We start from the raw sequence: 20462 nt of genomic DNA on the forward strand, positions 1-20462 counted from the left end.
TCAGGGACAGCTTCCTGACTAGGATGACTTAGGGCTCTGCGTGTAGTGGGAGGAAGGGGCCTTGGGGCAGACTTCTGAGCCCATCAAGCTGGGCCACAGTACTCCATCCCATTCTCTCCCCGCCTGCCCTCGGGGCGGGTATCTCCTCATGAAGCCAGGCTGAGGCTGCAGGCAGAATCACCTTTATTGGAGCATGACCTGTTTGGGGCTTACACCCCCGGCCCCCACAGGTAGTTGGGGGTGGGGGGTGGATAGTATAAAAAAGGATGAGTAGAGCAGAGGCTGTGGGGACTGGCTGGAAGCTGCTGGCAGGGTGGAGCGGGCTGGGGCCCTGGCAGGTTCAGACTGAGGTACAGCAGCGTTAATAATACTCTGGGAACGTTAATATTCTGGGGAGGGGCAGGCACTTAGGGGGCCCTAGGGCATGAAGGCACTTGGAGTCCGGGAAGGGCCAGGGAACGTGCGGCAGGACCAGGCCCAGGGTTTGGCAGGCACTTGGGGGTGCTGGGGTTGGGCAGGCTGGGCCCGACAGCCCAGGAGGCTTTGGTAGTGAGGCACAGTCTCTGGGCTGGGTCTGTGATACACACAAGCGGCTGCCCTAGTGCTCGTCTCGAAGCTCTGAAGGTAAGAACTTGTACTGCTGCTGCCGGATCTGCGCCAGCTTCTTCCGTGCCTCCTCCAGCTCTCGTTCCTTCCGAAGCATCTCTTCCTGGGCGGCAATGATCTGAGGGACAGAGATCAGGGACTCAGTCAGTGAGTATGTGCATCAAGGTCTGGGGGAGTGGGAACGAGTGCAGGCATCGTGACTGCCCCGCTGATGTCCCTCAGAGCTTACCTGGGCAATGCCCCCGACCATCTTCTCCTTCACCACCACGGTCTCATTCTCCTGTTCTTCAAAGGCTGCAGCCTTCTGGGCTGCCTTCACCAGGTTGTCTGAGGCTCGCTTCACTGCGTTGCCGGCAGCCTTGGCAGAGAGAGAGAGCAGGCAGTGTGAGATGAGAACTTGGGAAGGTCCCAGCTGAGCAAGGCCCCCGTCTCCCTCGCAGAAAGCATGTCAGGGGTGACAGTTGAAAGCAGCTCAGCTCAAGGCACATGAGATGGGCCAGGGGGCCTCACCTGAAGCCTCTTCATTGCCTCAGAGTCCTGGTCGGCCTTGACCTTGCAGGCTACGAGGAGCTGGGCTGTGGAGGCGGCGACCTGCTTGGCCGATGAGATGAGCTTCTCCTGGCTGGCGTGGCCTTGGACAGCTGCATTGGCCGCCTCGCACAGGTTGTTGGTGGCCGCGGCCACCATCCGGGCCTGAAGCAGGGAGATTAGGTTAGAACGTGCCTCCTGCCCTGGTCCATCCCCTCTCCAGCCTCTCAAGTCCCTGAAGTGCAGAGGGGCACAGGGGCAGTTGTACACTCACAGCAGAGATGAGGCCCTGGGACCACTGTCCATCATCCAGTGCGTTGGCTGGAATGGCACCCACCTGTGGAGGAGGGCAGGAGTCTGCTCAGACTCGTGCCCTCCTGAGAGCCTCCCGGAGGAGACCATCATGCCATGTGGAAGGCAAAGCTGCTGGTATCCAAGTCCTTACCTTCCCCTGGGCCACCAGTTCCCTCTGCGCAGCTGAGGCAGCCTTCACCAGGGCGCTGGTGGCTGCTGCGATGGACTTGGCAGCTTCCAGTATCTGCTCCTCAAAGTTCAAGGACTCGTCCGCCTCCTGCAAAAAAGAGACAGAAGTGGCAGAGAGAGATGCAGGGTAAGGGGAGGCTGAAGGTGCAGACACTCTGAGCGGAGGGGAGAAGAAGGCAGCAGGCCTGACCTTGGGTTTGGCCCGGGGCTTCAGCTGCTCCAGCTTCTTGGCCGCAGCCTCAATGGCGGCCGCGGCTCCCAGGAGTTCATTCTCAGCAATGACTGTGGGGTCCTCTGGGTCCACCCATTCTGTTCCTGGTGGACAAAGCAAGGAGGGAAGGGTCTAAGGCAGAGCAGGGAGATCAGGAGCACCGGGCAGTGTGCTTACTGTCACCAGGCCCTGGCATCTGTGAAGACTCTGCAGAGGCCATCTCTGAGCAGCCTCCCGGAAGCAGAGTTCTCCCCAGAACAAGGGTTTCCCTTCCCTCCCTGCCCCTGGTCACCCCTTACCCTTCATGGCCTCAGCAGCCTGGATGAGTTCAGTGACTGATCCAGCCACACGCTTTGAGTGCACCGTCAATTGCTGCTTCAGTTCTGGGCTTGGCTTCTGCAGGGTCTGGGGAAGAGGGGGCAGGGGGCAGAGAGCATCAGATCTCAGCTTCTACCTTGACCCTTGAAACAGGGGAGCGCCCGCCCCCTCCCGCCACCCCTACCCCAGGCCGCTCCACACCACAGCCTGAAACAGCACACAGTCTATCCAGGAGCACACCAGACATCACATTGCATGCATGGTGAAGACAGTGAGGCTATGTGTCACTCACCGGCTGACAAGGAGCCAGGAGAAGGATGAAATGAGAAGAAAGGAGATGAGGAGGTAGAGGAGGGGGAGGGCAGGCGGGAAGAGAGGAGACAAGAGAAAGAGGAGGAGGTGAGTGGGAGAACCAAAGATGCTCAAACTGATGGAGCCCCAGAGGAAGGGAGATGCGGAAACAAGGACACACTCGGCGAACAGATGGGGGGTGGGGAGGAGATCTGAACCAAAGATTAGAGTGCAGGCCTGAGGCCTGTGTATTCAGGGAGGCCGCTGTGAGGAACAGACACCTCCCGCCCTACCAGCAGCACGTGGTCCAGCAGTTCCAGGTAGCCAGTGGCACATTCCTGGCCAAAGTGTAGGGCTCGGAGCCGCACGTCTGGAGCCACTTCCGGGTGGTAGGCGGCTTCCTGTAGCACAGAGTATACATTAGCCTTAGGATCCCAAAGAGCTCCCAAGTCCCTGCAGGTTCTCCCCTACCACGTGCTGCCCTCAAGCTGCCTTACACTCCTGCCTCACCGCCGGGATTTATACCTTGCAAGCCCGGAGCATATCTGCAATAGCACGGCGACTCAGATTGGCTGTGGCAATGACATCCTCCTGGCGACAGGAGTTCCCAGCAGCAACGGCCTTGGCGGTTGCCATGGTGATACCCTTGGTCATGCGGATGAAATCTTCAGGGGTAGAGGTCTTGGCAGGTGGCTCTGGGGAGCAGAAGACCTGTTGGGGTAGAGCAAGAAGAAAAAGTCCACGGTGAGGGAGGCTGTGAGATGGTGCAGCACTTGTGTGACTGGTTCATTCATCTGCGTACTCAGTCAACAAGCAGCCACTGAGTAGTTACTGTAGATCAGCGCTAGGAGACTTTCACACGTTCACAGCTAATACAAGAGAAGGCAGTTGGTCCTCATTTCTGACTAAAGTGATTGGGGAAAGTGTATTTGAAATTAAGCAAGTACCTTTGTGCTGGCTTTTCATTCCTAAAGAGAAGTCTTAATGTGGCGAGTGGTGAAGGTGGGTAAGGAGCTGGGTCTTAAGGATACAGATAACAGAAGTGCACTGACATAGTGGCAGAGCACAAATAACCAGGATGTCAAGTGTGAGAGAGTATTAAGAAATGTTCTAGAGCACAGGCATGGCAGAGCAAAGGCTGCTGGGACCTTGGATATCAGAACAAGGAACTTAGAATTTTACACAGTATGTAAAAGTCATAAAAATATTTTGCTGTATGTGTTCACCCAACAAATTCAATCCCACTAAAGATCAGCTAGGTGGGAGACTACGTGAGGTGCTGAGGGTGCAGCGGGGAATAAGCTAGACAAGGTCCTGTCCTCATGGACCTTACATTCTGGTTTTGGGTACAAATGATAAATAGGTGAACGAGCAGGGAAACTACACTGTGAAGGGGAAAAAGGGTGCTGTGATGAGAAAGAGAAAGAAAGTTCTTTTTTAGAAAGGTGGTCAAGGAAGCCTCTGGCAGAGGGGATGTTTAAGCTGAAGCCTGAAGGATCAGAAGGGGCCAGATGTTCAAAAAACTGGTAAAGAGCAAGAACAAGGGTCTGCAGTGGGTGGAGCTGAGACTGCAGGGGCCTGGCCCCTGGCCCAGAGAGAGAAGGGTGAGGAGAGACTGGGGAAGGCAGCAGGGGCCCTGGAGCCTGGAAGGCCCTGGTGTGGAGAGCGGACTTTACCAAAGATGCCAGGGCAGTCACTGGAGGATTGTAAGCACTGAAGTGACATAACCTGATTTATATTTTTAAGAGATTATTCTGGGAATTCCCTGGTGGTCCAGAGGTTAGGACTCAGCACTTTCACTGCCATGGCCCTGGGTTGAATCCCGGGTTGAAGAGCTAAGATCCCACAAGCTGCATGGTGAGGCGCCCCCCTACCCCCAAAAAAATTATCCTCTGTGTTGAGAGGATTGACTGGGGAGGGGGAGGTAAGTGGAGAAGCAGGGAGTTTATACAGATGCTGTCACATAAACACAGCTATGGCCTGATGATGGTTTTGACAAGGTGCTGGTAGCAGAGATGGGAAATGAGAAATTGAGGTCTATTTGGAGGGACCACTAAAAGAACTGCTGATGAGCTCAGATGTGGGGAACAATGAGAGAAAGATGTTAAAACGGAGTTTCTGGCTTTAGGAACTGAGTTACTGAAAGGTGCTATTTAGTGATATGGGAAAGAGGAGGGAATGAATGATCAAGTTTGGTAAGTAGAAAGGAATTTGAATTTGAACATCTCTGAGGAGAAGAGAAAACAGAGGATGAGAAAGATAAATTTAGAAGTTAGAAAGATGGGGACTGCCCCTATGGTCCAGTGGTTAAGAATCTGCCTGCCAGTGGAACATAGGTTTGATCCCTGGTCTGGGAAGATCCCGTATACGGCGGAGGAACTAAGCCTGTGCACACAACTTCTGAGCATAAGTGAAGCCCACACGCCCAGAGCCCATGCCCCACAAGAGACGCCACTGCAGTGAGCATAACTGAAGCCCAGGCGCCTAGAGCCCATGCCCCACGGCAAGAGACGCCACTGCAGTGAGCATAAGCGAAGCCCACATGCCTAGAGCCTGTGCCCCACAGCAAGAGACGCCACTGCAGTGAGCATAAGCGAAGCCCACATGCCTAGAGCCTGTGCCCCACAGCAAGAGACGCCACTGCAGTGAGCATAACTGAAGCCCAGGCGCCTAGAGCCCGTGCCCCACAGCAAGAGACGCCACTGCAGTGAGCATAAGCGAAGCCCACATGCCTAGAGCCCGTGCCCCACAGCAAGAGACGCCACTGCAGTGAGCATAAGCGAAGCCCACATGCCTAGAGCCTGTGCCCCACAGCAAGAGACGCCACTGCAGTGAGCATAAGCGAAGCCCACATGCCTAGAGCCTGTGCCCCACAGCAAGAGACGCCACTGCAGTGAGCATAACTGAAGCCCAGGCGCCTAGAGCCCATGCCCCACAGCAAGACACGCCACTGCAGTGAGCATAAGCGAAGCCCACATGCCTAGAGCCTGTGCCCCACAGCAAGAGACGCCACTGCAATGAGCATAAGTGAAGCCCACGCGCCTAGAGCCCGTGCCCCACAGCAAGACACGCCACTGCAGTGAGCATAAGCGAAGCCCACGCGCCTAGAGCCCATGCCCCACAGCAAGACACGCCACTGCAGTGAGCATAAGCGAAGCCCACGCGCCTAGAGCCCGTGCCCCACAGCAAGACACGCCACTGCAGTGAGCATAAGCGAAGCCCACGCGCCTAGAGCCCGTGCCCCACAGCAAGACACGCCACTGCAGTGAGAAGCCTGTGCACCGCAAGGAAGGGTAGCCCTGGCTCGCCACAACTGGAGAAGGCCCACGTGCAGCAAAGAAGACCCAGTGTAGCCAAAAAATAAGTCAAAAAAAAAGAAGAAGAAAATGACAAAGACTGAAGGCAAGGAGACCAGGTCAAAACCTGGCACAGCAGTCACAGTGAGGGGGAGTGCTGCCTGTGGGCTGGGAGGGAAGGAAGGAGAGGGAGACACTGGAGGAGGGCGGCACAGGACCTGGCGATGGCCTGCAGGTTGTGAGCGAGGCTGTGAAGTCACAGGCGACGGGGAGGGAGCCTGCTGCAATGGCAGGCTGTGGCCATGCTTAGTAGGAAGAGTAGCTGGTGGGAAGGCACTGTGGCTCGGTGCTAAGGTCAACCAGGAGGCTGAAAATGACTAAGCGCAGAACTGGAAGTCTGCTTGTCAGAGAACAATGATGAGAAGGTTGAACCTGCCAAAGAGGAGTACGAAGGCGATCGGTGCAGTTTCAGGAAGGCCTCTAAGATTTATCTGGTTGAAGGTGAGTGCAACTACAGAGGAGATGTGGGGGGCAACAGAAAAGCGAGTGTCAAAAAGGCTAAAGGAAGAAAGGCTTTCAAAGAGAGGCTTGTTAGGGGGTCCGCTGTTTTGGAAATGACTGAAGAAGGTGAAGGCTAAGAAGTGACCCCTGAATGTGGCAACTGAGAGGCCAGAGAAAGTAGAGGCGGGGATGAAGAGGGTAGGTGTCAAACGCCAAGGAGGAAACAGGTGAGGAAGGGGAGACAGCGCAGCATGCACAGGAAGTCTGTCAGGGGGAGGAGGCTGAGCGTCAGCGTCTTTGTGCATGTGTGGGCGGCGGACATTCACAATCCACCCAGACCCTGCTCTCCAGCCCAGGCCCCGCTGCACAGACAGGCTCACCGCCAGCTCCTGCCGAATGTGCTCCGTGGTGGCCTCCAGGGCGCGCGTGCCTTTGGTGGCCTCATCCTCCACCGCTTTCACGGTCTTGAGCAGTGATGTCACATTGGTTACCATCACCTGTGGGCATCAGAGGAGGGAGGGCAGCATCATTTTACGGGGCGGGCAGAAGCACACTGGTCTACTCCCCGCCTGGGGAGCTTCTCTCTTTTCCTCCCACCTTGGCAGAGTTCTTGAGCTGCCACACAGCAGGGTCGTCACCGACTTTGCCAGCTGCAGCCTTGGTGGCACTGATGAGGTCTCCCAGGGCCTTGGCCACATCTTTAACTGCATTGATCAGCACCACCTGTGTGCGAGAGCAGAGGCTCTGGTCTGTGGGAGGAAAGGGGGGATCAGGAAGTGGTTCTGGCCAGAGTGAGGCGTGTGGGGCAGATACCTGGGTCTCTGGGTCCTCAGCTCCCAGGCTGGCTGCACCCAGCTTGACCACATCGGCAAGGCGGGTGATGGTGGCCACGGAGGACTGGGCTGCCTGTGCCAACTTCTCCTGGCTGCCAGCTGCATTCTGCACCAGGACCTTGGTGTCTTCCACCAGCACCTTGGCAGTCTTCAGAATGCCCTCCCTGGGGGACAGCCCAGCCCAGTCAGCTCTTCTCAGGCCTCCCCCAAACCCTCTGGCCCCCCACAGCACAAGGCCCAGTTCCCTCCTCACCGGTGGTCAGCGAAGGTTTCAGCCCCCTCACGGTTGAGCGTGCCGGCAGTGGCGAACATGATGGTGGTGTCCAGGTCGGCGATGATGCCGGACACGGCGCTGGCGGCTGTGATGCAGGCCTGGGTGCCACGATTCCCAGCCTGGAGCGCAGCCAGCACGTGGGAGACCTGCGGGAGGAGAGTCAGGTGGTGACTGTGGTAGGGCCCCTGTAAGAGGATAGGTCCTGGGTCTGGGAGAAGGGATAGAGGAAAGGGCTGAGGAGCGCAGCCCCCAGGCCATGGGGACGGGCTCAGTCACCTTTTCAGAGACTCTCCGGGCACACTCTATGAGCTCCTTCTTGGTGTAGGCGTCACTGGGGCTGCACTGCAGAGCGCCTGCCTTGGTGACCAGAGCTGCGCAGCCGTGTCCCAGCTCCTGAACCCGGTGCTTGATGTGGGCGCCTATCTGTGAGTAGATGAAACAGGGAGATGGATTTTACAAGAGGATTCGGGGATGTCCACTGTACTTGGAGGAGGCACTAAGGACCTAAAAAAACACTCACTGAGCACTAAATAGGTAGTGAGAAGTACTCTGCACAGACTTGTCCTGTTTCACAGCCTTTAGTCAGGAGGTCTCCTCCCACACATGGAAAATACTAGCCTGTGGGCACCAGCTGTGAGGACCGTGCTAATAAGCACAGCGAGGAGGAGGGGGAGAAGCCCTCATGCTGGGGTATCTGAAGCAGAGGCCACGGCTTACAGTTTGGCGTGTGTGGCTGTGGAGGGGTTTGGGCTGGGGATTAGGTGTGTCATGCTAAGATCCAATTACTTGCTTTCTTGGAAAGCCAGGAGCTTAGGGAAGGAAGCGCTTCAGGGCTTTGCAACATGGAAGAACTAGGAAGGGAAGAAAGGCTTGCAGCACAGCCGAGAAGCAGCCACAGGCAATCAGGGCCAGCAGGGGAAATAGTGGCAGCCCAGGCAATCTCTAGACCCTGGGCTACTCCTTATCCCTGTGATGGAGGCTTTGATCCCACCCTTTATGGAGCCCTGATCACTCTTTCATGGAGCAGCCCTGAGGATGAGTTCCCCTTTCTATGAAAGACCTGAGTGGCCGAGGGTGGGACAGCCTCAGAGCTGACATCATGGGACAAGGGGCACGCCTTGAGTTTTCTGTCAGGGGCAGGGGAAGTTACCTCTTCATTTTCAGCAGCCACAGCTGCAGGCTTGGCCTGGGAGGCGAGACGCCCATAGTCACTAGTCAGCTGGTTAGCGAGAGGGCCCAGCTCCTCAGGGCTGGTGTTTGACTTGGTTACCTGGTGATAGGAGGAAGTGAATTGATATCCAAACTCAATGTCCAAACTCTCCAAGAGCAGGCCTCTTGTATGCTCCCAATCTTACCATCTCCTGAACGGTGACAGCAATGGCCTTGGCTGTCCGCACCATGGTGGTCTGGTAATCCACAAAGGAACCCTCTGGTTCACCCATTGGTCCTTCATCTAGCTGAGGGGGGAGAATGGCAGAAGGGGAAAGACTGGGCTCAGGGACACTGGTCCACAGGCACCTCTGTCCACACACTTCCCAAGACTCCAACCTGGTTGATGGCCTGGGTGATGGAGTCCACCATGCCACCGACGACCCCGGCAGCACTGGCTGCCTCGTTGAGGGTGGCTGTCAGGTCCTCCACGGCCTCTGTCATCATCTGCACAGCCTCCTCCAGGGCTTCCTGGGTGTGAGCTGCTTGCTGTGGGGCAGAGCAAGTGAGCTGGGCAGGGAGTAGTGGTTCCTGCTTCTCTTACTATAGTAGCAGCGCCTTAGCTCAGTACCTTGGGGTTACCGCCAGCTTCCTTGGCTGTGTACAGCAGCTGCAGGGCAGACTCGGCCAAGGTTTTGGTCTGGTCCAGGAGTGCCATCTGCTGTGGGTGGCTCAGGGTTTTGGAGGCAGCACCCACGGCAGCCAGAGTGAGTGGCTCAAAGTACTGGGCCATCTGGGACACCTGCGGCAAGGGGTTAGGATGGGGGTCAGCCTGGCCAGGTACCCTGGTTCAGCCTACCCAAGCCCATGTGTTGCCCCAGGTACCTTGTGTCCCAGCTGGGAGGCTTCAGCCCGGGCAGCGCTGGCCAGTGGCTCAATAAGATGGGAGATTTCCTGCACCGCAGTGAGCATCTGGGTGTGCAAGGCCTGGGGAGGAAGTGGACTTTAGCCCTGACTGTGACCTGCACAGGACCCCACTCTTCCTTCCACACCCAACCGACCCAGTACCCAGCATGTTCCATACCCTCTATGTGTCTATGAGCTCACTCCCAGATCCCCCACCTTCCTAAGCCTGCCCTCCCTCCTCCCCTTACCTCCTGAGAGATCCCCTCACGGGGAGCGAGCTGCTGGCTGACCGCAGCCAGAGAAGCCTGGTCAAGGTCCCGCAGACAGCTGTTCAGAGCTGCAATGGCTGTCTCACACTCCAACTGCCCTGGAGCCTTGTCCCTGCAGACGTATCACAGTCTCCAACATCAAGTACACCTCTTGAGCACAAGGCTGGCCCACCTTCCCCTGTACCCCGAATCTTGGACCACAGCTGCCCTCCAACACTGGCCCATCTCACCACACCACAGTGCCCATCCCTCTGTTCTGTCAGAGGGATGTGCATCCCCCAGGCACAAGGTTTTCCACCCTGCCTCCTACCTCATGCTTGTAATCAGCTTCTTGATGGAGTCCGAGACAGTACGGGAGTGGCCAGCCAGCACGGACCAGCGTGGTGGGTCCCGCGGATTAACCGCCAGGGCTCGGGCTGTCTGGATGAGGCCCCCAGCACTCTCCAACATTGTCTTGGCAGAGATCACAATGGGCTCCATGGCAGCCCGGCCCTGGGGAGAGGGGAGGCCGAGGGGTGAGTCTCAAGACTGCTGGAAACAAGATGAGGTGGCCAGCAGTTCATGCCTTCACCCTGCCTCACCTCAGGGCTGATTTGGGCAGGAACACTGGAGAACTCAGGGTTGGATGCAAAGGCGCTCAGATTGTCCACAGCCTCCAGCAAAGGGGCTGTTGCTGCTCGGCACTGGGCACGGTTCTCCTCTGTGAAGGCCCCATCCAGTGCCTGAAGTGGGAGTGACAAGGAGGAGCTCAGGATGGACCGTAGACAAAGGCAGTGAAGCCCAGGTCTCCCTCCTGAGCTCAAAGGGCACAGGGAGGGGCTGGTGGTGACCAGTGCAGACAGGAAAGACCTTGGGCTTAGGCAGGTGGGACTGGGTGAAGGCCTCAGGGAATGACGGGGTGTAGCGGTCGGGGGAGAGAAGACTGGACAGGTCAGGGAGAGGTTGAGAATTCAAACACTGGGAACCTTGATGGTCTTGACAAGATTGGCCGTACTGTTGGCCACCTCCTTGGCTGATTGTACAAACTGGCGCTTGGCGGTGGGATTGCTGGTTCGGGCAGAAGCTAGGCGGCAGCTGTTACACAGTGCAGACGTGTGTTTGGCCACAATGGTGGCTGCAGAGAGCACCTGAGGAGGCAGAGATGTGGAAGAGCCATGTGAGGGCAGGAGGGCCATGTCTACATTGGGGAGCAGCCCCTTCAGCTTGGGGGATGGACAGCAATCCTTTGGAAGCCTCATTAGGAAAGACAGAGTCACCTGTAAGTCAAGATCTGGGAGACAGATACCCAAAAATGCGCAGGGTGTAGGAGAAAGGAAAATGAAAAGCCGGCACACTAATGGAGAAATCGCTCACAGGCTCAGGAGGAGAGAGAACTCAAACCTCCATAGAGAAGTCATGGAAGTAAAGGCAGTAACGGAAGGAATGATGAGAAACACAGCCAGAGAAGACAGTGGCCCAGAGAAGCTATGGGCAGGAGGCCAGCACTGGGGCGCCACCCAGCGGTGCACGTCCTGCACCTTCTCCCACCACGGGGGCGGCCTGTCCTGGCTCAGCAGCCTTTCCCAGGCTTGCTCACAGTGACTGCACCCCCGAGTTACCTGGGCCTGGGTGCAGCCAGGCTCCCCCAAACTCTGACAGGCCATCTGAATTGCCTGGTTTGCTCGGGCAAACTGTGTGGGCTCCACCAGCCCTTGTTGTCCAGCTTGGCTGTTGGGGTCAGACACGCCAACCAGGTATGCAGCCTGTAGAGAGAAGACTGGGGTGAGGAATAAGGAATCTTCCTGAGGTAGGACTGGAATAGCCACAGTGGGGACAAAGGGGAGCAGGGGTAAGTTCAGTGGTCAGGGTTCTACGTGAGTGGAGATACATTAGCAAACTCCAATTATAGTATAAAAGAGGGAAAAACCTCTCCTGTTTTGTTAAATGTGTTCAAACATCTCAGATTAAAAAATGAAAAAAAAAAAAAAAAAGAAGCACAGTAAGCTTTTTATCAAAATTCAGTTCACCTGTTTATGTGTTTATAGGTTGGGTCTTAAGGTAAAAAGTAGTGCTTATTCTAAGTGCTGGTAAAAAAAAAAGTTTGAAAGACACACACACACACAGCCTCTTTTAGAGGCTAATAAAACTGTGGGTGGTGTTAGGCTAATTAACACGTAACGCCTCCAAGCTTCAGAGATTTAGAAAGAGGGAAGGGATGGTTGCCAAAAACTGTTTCTGCTTGGAAGGTCATCGTAAGGTTTGATTCTTACTTCACCCAACACATGATAGCTTTGCATTTTCTTCCTCATGCTTTTCCAGAAATACGTCAAACCATATACAGCAGGCCACCCAACAGAACAGGGCACAGGGAAGCAGGGAGACTGAAGGAAACAGGCTGAAAGGATGAGCTCTCAAGTCAGTTTGTTTTAAGGATTCATAAATAAAAGCAAAATACTCTGAGCCAATGGATCGTTTTATACTTCATAATGCAGAAAAAGGCAAGTTAGGTGGTGACTCAAGTAACTGGGAATTTAGTGTTATAATTATGTGTGGACTTCCCTGGGGGTCCAGTGGTTGAGACAGCACTTCCAAACTCAGGGTGCATGAGTTCGATCCCTGATCACGAAACTAACAGCCAGCTTGCCGTGTGGCTCAGCAAAAAAAAAAAAAAAACTAATTATATGAAAATAATTTCCATATGCTAGGCAGAATATACCAGGCAAGCTGGGGCCAGATTCAGTGGTTGTTCAGTATAATCACAACTGAAAGCACCAGGGCTCAGCGGTGACAGTGATCAGAATTGTTGGTGTTCTATGCTTGCTGACAAACACCTCTACTTTAGGTGGGGAAAGATCCCCATCTTCCACACAGCTGGCTTTATAACTTTGTCTTCTGTGCATGTGGGTCAGAGTGCGAGGAGGTGGGCTAGAGACAAAAGGGGAGTTCCAGGGACCATCCCAGGAGGATAACCTGTGCAGCTGCCTCAGTGAAGCCACAGAGGGCCTTGGAGGCTGTGGCGACAGCCTCCCCAAACTCTGGCAGGTTTCCATTCTTGGCATTTTGGGAGATGCCGGTCATGGCCTCACCCAGCACCTGGGGAACAGAGGGTATAGGGAGAGTCAGATCTTGTCCTCAGGGGGAGAGGGCAGCCCCTGGCTGGCTCATTTTCCTACCCTCTCCCCTCCTTGGGAGGGGACTGGGTACACCTACCTTTGAGTTTTCCATGACACTGTCCAGACAGCCGAAGTAGGACATGTCATTGATGGGTTGGACTGGGTTCTCAAGGAGTTCCCGGACAGTCTGTCGGGTGGGGGAAGGGGGTGCAGTTGGTGGTGAATTGAGATCCAAGACGCCCCATCACTGCCCTTTAGCCAAGAACCCTTTCCTCAACTTCAACCCCATTTAGCCTGCCAAGGCCCACCTCCAATTCCCGCAGGGCATTGTCACACTCCTTCTGGCCTGGCGCCTGCTGGGTGCACATGCTGATGAGCTGGTTGATGCTGTCAGTCACCGCCCTGGAAGGAACAGGAAGTTGAGTGAATGAGTGCAGAGATCATCACTTCTACATCCTGCTCACGTAGCAAGTCTCTAGCCATTTCTTTTTTGTCTGGAACAATTCCTGAGCCAGAGACTTCTTACGAAACGTCCCCTCCCCAGTCTGCTTAACATGCAAGGGCTTGGTTTCCCAGCTCCCACTTACCGGGCAGCTGCAGCCAGCTGACTCTTGAGGGTTGGGGCTGCAGGGTCTGTGGACAGGGCCTTGGCAGCGAGAAGAAGTTTGCTTGAAGACATGGAGATGCCCTTCAAGTTGGACACAACCTGGGCACGATCCTCCTGGCTCTGTTGAGGGCAAGAAGGCCAATGCATTGTTCAATCTTTTCTTGTCTGTCTCTAAAAGGGATTCTCTGTCTCAGACACCCAAGTACTGCTAGAGACTGGGGAGGGGAGGGGGCCAGGAGCAGGTCAGGACTCCTTGGTCACAGAGACACCCCTGACCCTTGAACCGTACCCAGCTCCCCTTCATACCGGAGCCTGGCCTGCCATCTCCACGCCAGCTTCCAGGAAGGTGCTAAAGTCCTGTCCAAATCGACCTGAGGCTCGGGCCAGGTCCTGAGGGGTTCCCCGAGAGGCCTGCACCAGCTCTGTGGCTGCCTGATTCAGCCCGGCAGCGGCTTCATTCAGCCGGCTCTGAGCCTCCTGAAAGGTCCCAGTGCTGGGGGGAAGCTGCAGGATCAGAGAGAGAGTCAGGAGCAAGGATGGGAGATGACATGAGAGGGAGCCTGGTGAAGGAGCTTGGGGAGGTGGGCATAGGCCTGGGGGAGCAGTGAGGGGAGGGCGTGCGTCTGGGGAGCTAGGGTGATGGATAGGTCTAGAGGTAGACACTCGGAGTCCTTTGTCCCCATGTCCCCTCACACCCCTGTCCTCCTACCGAGTCACTCAGGAGTCGCTTGCTGGCATCTCCCACTGCCCTCAGGGCATTGTCCACATCACGCTGGCCAGGTAGGCAGCTGACGCAGCGGTTCAGGGCTTGGGTCACAGCTTTAGCCACCTGAGGTGGGAAGGGAGACAGGGGTTGCCAAAGCAGAAACAACTGCAAGATCCCCGCCTCCACCCATGGGAGCCTCTGAAAGTGAAAGCAGAAAGGGGGTGCTATAGCTGAACAGCCAGAGTATCAAGTTAGGGTATCAAACTTCCCCAAATGTGGTGTTTGGCTAGGCCCAGGCCCCGCTTTCGCTGAGACTCTTCTACTCAGACTGAGAAGGAAGGGTGGAATCCAGAGAGGAGCCACAGTGCCGATTAGACACCCCCTCGAGGCAGCCTTCTGAGGGGGTCGGGGGAGAGGGAGGAAGCAGCCTCAGCCCAAAACCGAACCTGGGCAAGCCGCTGCTGGCTCTCAGGGTCCCCTGGATGGCCGGCTGCTTTCTTCGCCTCCTCGATGAGGCTGCTGGCCTTGTCCAGGACATCGCTGGCTGTGTCGAGCACAATGGCTTGCACTGCAGGATCTGACGTCAGGGCAGCTACGCCCCTAGCAGCTTGGGCCAGTGACCGCAGCCCACCTGCCACATCCCGAGCTGCTATGCCTGGGGAGACAACGAGAGAGAAAGGAGGAAAAAAGGTACCTTCACTGCCAAGCCCTGATGCTGGGGGCTTCCTGTGTCGCCCCACGCCTCCTACAGCTCCCATTCCCCCTCCTTCTCCCTACAGGCCCCATCCTGGCCCTAACCGCGTACCTGCATAATTCTCATTGCCCTGGGCAACCTCCCCCAGCAGCTGGGCAATGGCGGAGCTCACGGCTTTGGTGCTGTTGCCCAGGTCCTGGGCACATTTCTCCATCTAGGGATGACAGGGAGACTCGGACTCAGCCACAGGAGAAACAGGGAAGAGAGAGCTTGAGAAGCTACTGAGAGTCAGCAGGCAGTTTCAACAAAGGTTCAGGGCAGCTCTGGGACACAGGTGAGAAAGAGACTTCAGATCTCACAAGTACTTACCGTCTCCCCAGGCAAGGGCTTCAGCTTGCCGTCTCGAGCAGCTGCCTTCACTTCCTGCAGGTCTCTCTCAAGATTCTGCACCACACTCAGAGCAGAATCCATTTCCAAAGGCCCACACGCTTCCTGAGCCTACAAACACACGGGGTGAAGGGGGACAGTTCGAGGGGTAGGAGGTACACAGGGTCTCACTTGTGGCTGAGGTTACAGTTATCCATTTTAGGATAGCCTGAACAGATTCTCCATCATCCCAGGATACCCCCTTCATCTTCCAAAAATATAGCCAGCTTCCATACCTTCTGGGCAGCAGTACGGAGTTCAGCCAATGCGGTGCCAAGGTTTTTAGCACACTGACTCAGCTGCATGGCCGATGCCTGGTCCTGAATTGTTGGCACGGAGGCCTTTGCGGCCGCCACCATCTTCCCACCTGGCTGTTGGGGAATAGGTGGGCAGATGAAGCACACCATATGCCCTCTGGGCTTGGGTACAGGGATGGATGAGGGTCAGGATGTGGTGAGCACTAGGGTTCAGTACAGGGAAAGAGACTAAGGGCAGAGACTTAAACTGATGAGATCTAGAGGCCCTAAGAGGAGTGGGAAGGGTGTGGTCTGAGTGGTCAACAAGGGGGCCTTGCCTGCAGGAAGCTTTGGCTGGCGGCGATGAGGGCTAGCTGAGCACTGGGGCTGTCAGGCTGTGCTTGGCTCCCTCGGACACCCTGCACCAGCAGTGGAATCTGCTCTGCCACAGCCTGTGGGTAAAAATGTCATGAGCACCACCTTCCCACAGGCTGGGGGAAAGTCCCCACCTCCCGTGCCTTCTCTGGCCCCCATGTGCTTCCTGGCGTCTCACCTTGCAGCTCTGCACCAGCAGGGGCTGCGGGCCAGCAGAGGCCTTGGGGGTGGAGGTTGCATGTTGGGCTGCTGCGATGGTCTGTGTAGCCGAGGCTGCAGCTTGTTTGGCTGCATGCTTTAAGGACAGAACAGTAAGGACAAGGCTCAGACGTTCCTGTTCCCCGTCCCTGGCTTACCCTGCCCCTGCTATTCCCTGAGGAAATAACCGTTGGCACTGAGGATGCCAACATGCACCAAGGACACGAGCATGTCCCCGCACACGCTTCCTGATTCCATTCCTCCCATAGCACCTACACATGCCAGTTTCCCAGCCTTACCTCAAGGCGCTGCACCAGCTTTTTCTTGATGGCGTTCTGTGCAGCGGCATTAGTTGCCATGCGGAGACCCTCTGCTGCCTCCCGCAGCCGCTGCTGTTGCTCCTCACTGTCAGGATTGGCGGCTGCTCCCTGAGAGGTGGTGACAGAGACAGTGACCACCCAGAATCCCTGTGAATCCTAAGTAAGCACTTCTCTATGTCTCCATACTCACACTTCTTTTCTTAAAGTCACTTCTAACCATTCCTGCTGAAAGGTAATCATGGTTGAGACAAGCTCCCTCAGGTGGGTAAATGGGGAGTCGTGTGGGCCCTGGCTTCCTTCTGGGATGCTGAAAGCCCTTCCTTAGGCAGGACTGTTTCTGCTTCCCCTCCAGGGAAGTAGCCTTCTTTCTTTCCCCACTCCCCACAAAATGCCACCAGCAAAGGGGAGTGAGGGGCTCTTGGGGACAAGGAGGACACAGTTTAGAGCAGGGATCTCAGAACACCAGAGCAGGGGCCCTGGTTACTCTGCAAAGTGAAGAGCCCAGTGTCCAGGGACCCAGGAATCTTTCGGCTTCTTCCTGCTGCCTTCTACACCTGGTGTTTCTGTGTCCCACTGCCTGGTCCTTCTCTGTGCTGCTAGCAACGGACCCCCTGGGACTGAACGCCCATGTGCAAGCATTCAGGGAGCAGGCAAGCAGTAGCCACATAGTAGGGAACAGCTGGAACCACGGACCCTAGACTTAGAGGAAGCAGAGGGGCATGGTCTCCTGTCTGTCAGTAAGAACTCTGCGAGTCACACTGGCTGAAAGTCTGGTGCCATCCGCTCACTGCCAAGGGGCGCGTCTACTTCCTCAGTGCTCCTGTATTTGTTCTCTTGTATCTTCCGCTTTTCCCAGGTTGCTCCCATAGATGAGTGATTATCTGGACCCTTCTCAGGGCCCAGTCTGGGAGTCTGCACAGAAGGCTCCCTACCTTGGCGGCCTCCACCATTTTGGCTGTGGCATCAGCCAGGATCTTGGCGGCACTTAAGAGCTTGCGGGAATTCTCCAGATCACTCTCCCCCTCGGCATCAGCCTTGATGGCGTTCACCAGGTCAGAGGTGGCTTGGGCAAGGATGCGGGCCTGTCGCACCATCTCACCTGAGAGCATAGGCACAGTCAGCAAACAGAGCCAGAGATGCTGAGAGGGTGTCAGGGTGGGGAGAGAGATGCAGACAAGGTAGATGAGGCTTTTAGGGGCAGTAAGCAGACGCAAAAGTTCTTGATTTCCCTGAAGTTATTGTTTTCTGGGTTCAGGATCTTGGAAAGGGACAGATCTCTTGGTGGGTTTTGATGGGGGCAGAGGTGACGGGGGTGGGGTGACAGTGGGAAGACAGTCTCCAATGAGTATTTTCCGCCATCTTAAGTGGAAAAGGCTCTTCGTGAAGGATTTTGGGAGTGACGAAGTGGAGGTGGGACAGCTATCTCTTAATAATGCCACTATCCATCTATTTTTGTGTATACTTTCGTATGCTCTTTAACTGCACCAAGGAAGGCAGGGCAGTGATTCTATTCTTGCCTAACAAATGGGGAACTGGTGATTTCAAAGACTGAACACTCAGCCCTGTGCTGAGTGCTCAGGGGTGTGGTGGCAGGTCTGCAAAAAAGAGTCCAGCAGGCTCAGAGAACCTCATCGGGGTTCTTTGTCTTCCCAGGGGGGTGTCCTTACCAGCATCACCCATGGAGCTGAAGATGTTCTCGGTGACAGTGAGGATGGTGTCAGTGGCCTGGTCGTAGCGGCCAGCAGGCCCAGCCCCTGTGGCATGGGCCCTCACGTGCTGCAGCAGCTCATTCAGGGCCTGGGTGACAGCTGTGGCCGCCGCACCTACCCCCCGCAACAGCTGTGCATCCTCTGTGGCGGCCTGGGAGGCGGACACACAGCCCTCCACAGCCTTGGCCACCAGTCGCCCAGCCTCCACCAGCTGTTCTTGGCAGACTGGGGAGCTGATAGTAGGAGCCACCACCTGTGGGCAAAGTGAGTGTCAGAGAGGCAGGCGAGGGAAAGGAGTCATGAGGTGTGGTGTCTGTGGTTCTGTGGTATTCACAACAGTGGTGAGGTTGGACAATGAGGCCTTGGGGGCCAAAGAGACTAGATGAGACGCTCTTGTGTGTGGAAGCATCACCTCTTGGAGCAGGCTGGTGCACCGTTGGGGCTCACCTTGGTGCAGGCCACCAGCTGGGAGGTGGACAGGGCACACTGTGTTGCCGCAGCGATGACCTGGGTCTGAAGCCCTGAGTCCTCTGTTCGCTGGGCCACACTCTTGGCCTTGAGGACCAGGGCAGCTGCAGCGCTTGCCACGGCCTTGGCTAGCTGCATGAGCACGTCCTGTGAGAAACCAGCGGTCAGCATGGCCTGAGATCCAGCTTGGGGTCCAAGGGCGCTTCTCAGAGGCATAAGCTGTTTCATTAGTCCCACTGCCTCCAATCACAGAACGGTGTGCAGAAGCAACCAGAACCTACCCAAGCCCCTGCCTCGAGCACCAAGTACGACAGAACCCCCACCAAAGAACAAACCCACACCGAGAGAAACAGTGTACACCGAAGGGAGGCGGATACACCCGGACGGCAATGGGGAGGGAGGGCGGGCGGGCAGTGCCTTTACAACAGGATGGTGGGGGGGGATCCCTCCGGGGATCCCTCCCACGCCCAGCATTTTTTCTCTATTTCTTCTCTGCCTTTGGTTGGAAGCAGTCACCCTGGAGTCTCGGGAGCAAGTCCCTTTATGACCCTCTGGATCCCATTTTCTCAGGTCCTGCCTGTGCCACGCCTCCCCAGCTCCCGTCGTGCTCTGCTCCCCAGAGGCCAGGGCAGGGGGCAGAGCGAGTGTATGCGGCTCAGAGAGGACAAAGCTGGGAAGGCCCAGGCCAGAGGCCATTACCGTGGGGGGGTCGGGGGGAGATGGAAACCCAGCCCCGCTGGGTGCACAGATCTGCATGGGAAATCCAGGATGACAAGTCAGCTGAGGAAACTGGCATGGGGTGGGGAGGGGGCAGCATCCTCTGGGTATGAGGTTAAAGGATTAGAAGGGGGGTCAAGAGGCCCTCAAGTTGGGGTGAGGGCTACCTATGGGGAGGCCTGGGAAAGATGATAGTGGCCAAAAAAAAAAATATCACCAATAAGGGCCAAGGGTGAACTAATAGGTTAAGTTGGGATTCAGGGTTCTGAATTCTTAGCCCCCCAGAAAGGGACTGGGAGGGGGTTCCCAGTGTGATTCCTGGAAAGAGGCTCAGGTTGGTTCTGAGGGGTCAGTTTATAGTAGCTGGACTAGAGCTGGATTCAGGATCAGAGGTCACCTCCTAGAAGCTGGGGTTCTGGGGGCTGGGGGAGTCACCAACCTGGAAGTGGGGGTCAGTATCACTTTCCCCAATTTGTTGCAACAGCTCCCCACTGGCCTGGCCCACGTTCCCAGCTGCTTGCAGCAGGTTCTGACGGGGCTGTGGAGAGTGAACACCGGTCAGAAGCTGCCCAGTCTCCACCAAGATGTCCAGGGGTCCTACACACCCATGGTTCCGTTTCCACCCTGCGATCCCTGGGCTGGGACCCTGGCCCCTGACCTCGGCACTGGCTGGCTGGGCGCTGCGCAGCAGCTCTGACACCGCCCCCGCCAGGCCCTTGGCCGCCTGCAGCAGGGGCCGGCCGCTGCCGCCTTCATCCTCCAGCAGGGCGGCAAGCAGCTTCACGCCACGGGACATCTCCGTCAGGTTGGAGGAGATGGTGGTGACTGCACAGCCCACTGCAGTGTAGTCTGTCTCAGCAGGGTCCCCTTGCGGGAGGAGGAAGACGAGATCAGTCACAGGCAGTTAGTCTCTCTCTCACACACACACACACACACACACACACACACACACACCCACCCCCACCCCCACGCTGAGGGAGGCGCACACACAGTCCCTTCCGTGAGTCAAGGTGCAGTCACATTCCTGCTTGCACACACCCGCCCTCCCACCCCCATTGCCCAGAGAGCTGGGCATCCAGCCTACCTGCAGTCAGGTTCACCACAGAGGCGGTGCCAGCGGTGATGGCGTCTACCTGGGAGTGGATTTCATGCTTGGATTCATCCATCTTGTTCTTACGCCAGGCCTTTGAGGCCTGAGGGGAAGAGAAACCAACCTCAGGATTGGCTCTGCTCCAGTTCACCCCAACCC

The 20462-nt window shown here is 56.4% G+C and overlaps 1 protein-coding gene across 1 annotated transcript in view; it reads right to left on the minus strand.

Moving 5' to 3' along the window:
* Positions 1-183: 183 nt before the first annotated feature.
* Positions 184-20462, minus strand: part of TLN1 (talin 1) — a 31779-nt gene continuing 11500 nt past the window's right edge. Inside the window, exons 15-57 of the mRNA XM_068973972.1 lie at positions 20298-20406; positions 19872-20080; positions 19653-19751; positions 18476-18643; positions 17987-18281; positions 17252-17418; positions 16299-16427; positions 15980-16096; positions 15765-15878; positions 15427-15561; positions 15134-15262; positions 14876-14978; positions 14517-14725; positions 14074-14193; positions 13671-13868; positions 13345-13484; positions 13066-13159; positions 12855-12944; positions 12615-12737; positions 11264-11407; positions 10631-10792; positions 10247-10387; positions 9976-10157; positions 9645-9777; positions 9376-9477; positions 9122-9292; positions 8890-9039; positions 8697-8798; positions 8492-8611; positions 7618-7764; positions 7321-7487; positions 7048-7231; positions 6832-6957; positions 6615-6731; positions 2963-3148; positions 2731-2838; positions 2128-2233; positions 1808-1932; positions 1580-1705; positions 1409-1471; positions 1117-1299; positions 836-964; positions 184-724 (exon numbers count right to left, since the gene is read on the minus strand). Of these exons, the coding sequence (XP_068830073.1) occupies positions 599-724; positions 836-964; positions 1117-1299; positions 1409-1471; positions 1580-1705; positions 1808-1932; positions 2128-2233; positions 2731-2838; positions 2963-3148; positions 6615-6731; positions 6832-6957; positions 7048-7231; positions 7321-7487; positions 7618-7764; positions 8492-8611; positions 8697-8798; positions 8890-9039; positions 9122-9292; positions 9376-9477; positions 9645-9777; positions 9976-10157; positions 10247-10387; positions 10631-10792; positions 11264-11407; positions 12615-12737; positions 12855-12944; positions 13066-13159; positions 13345-13484; positions 13671-13868; positions 14074-14193; positions 14517-14725; positions 14876-14978; positions 15134-15262; positions 15427-15561; positions 15765-15878; positions 15980-16096; positions 16299-16427; positions 17252-17418; positions 17987-18281; positions 18476-18643; positions 19653-19751; positions 19872-20080; positions 20298-20406 (6048 nt within the window). The 3' untranslated portion in view covers positions 184-598. The remainder of the gene's footprint in view (positions 725-835; positions 965-1116; positions 1300-1408; positions 1472-1579; positions 1706-1807; positions 1933-2127; positions 2234-2730; positions 2839-2962; positions 3149-6614; positions 6732-6831; positions 6958-7047; positions 7232-7320; positions 7488-7617; positions 7765-8491; positions 8612-8696; positions 8799-8889; positions 9040-9121; positions 9293-9375; positions 9478-9644; positions 9778-9975; positions 10158-10246; positions 10388-10630; positions 10793-11263; positions 11408-12614; positions 12738-12854; positions 12945-13065; positions 13160-13344; positions 13485-13670; positions 13869-14073; positions 14194-14516; positions 14726-14875; positions 14979-15133; positions 15263-15426; positions 15562-15764; positions 15879-15979; positions 16097-16298; positions 16428-17251; positions 17419-17986; positions 18282-18475; positions 18644-19652; positions 19752-19871; positions 20081-20297; positions 20407-20462) is intronic.

Source organism: Capricornis sumatraensis, chromosome 6, assembly GCF_032405125.1.
Source record: "Capricornis sumatraensis isolate serow.1 chromosome 6, serow.2, whole genome shotgun sequence".
NCBI lineage: Eukaryota > Metazoa > Chordata > Mammalia > Artiodactyla > Bovidae > Capricornis > Capricornis sumatraensis.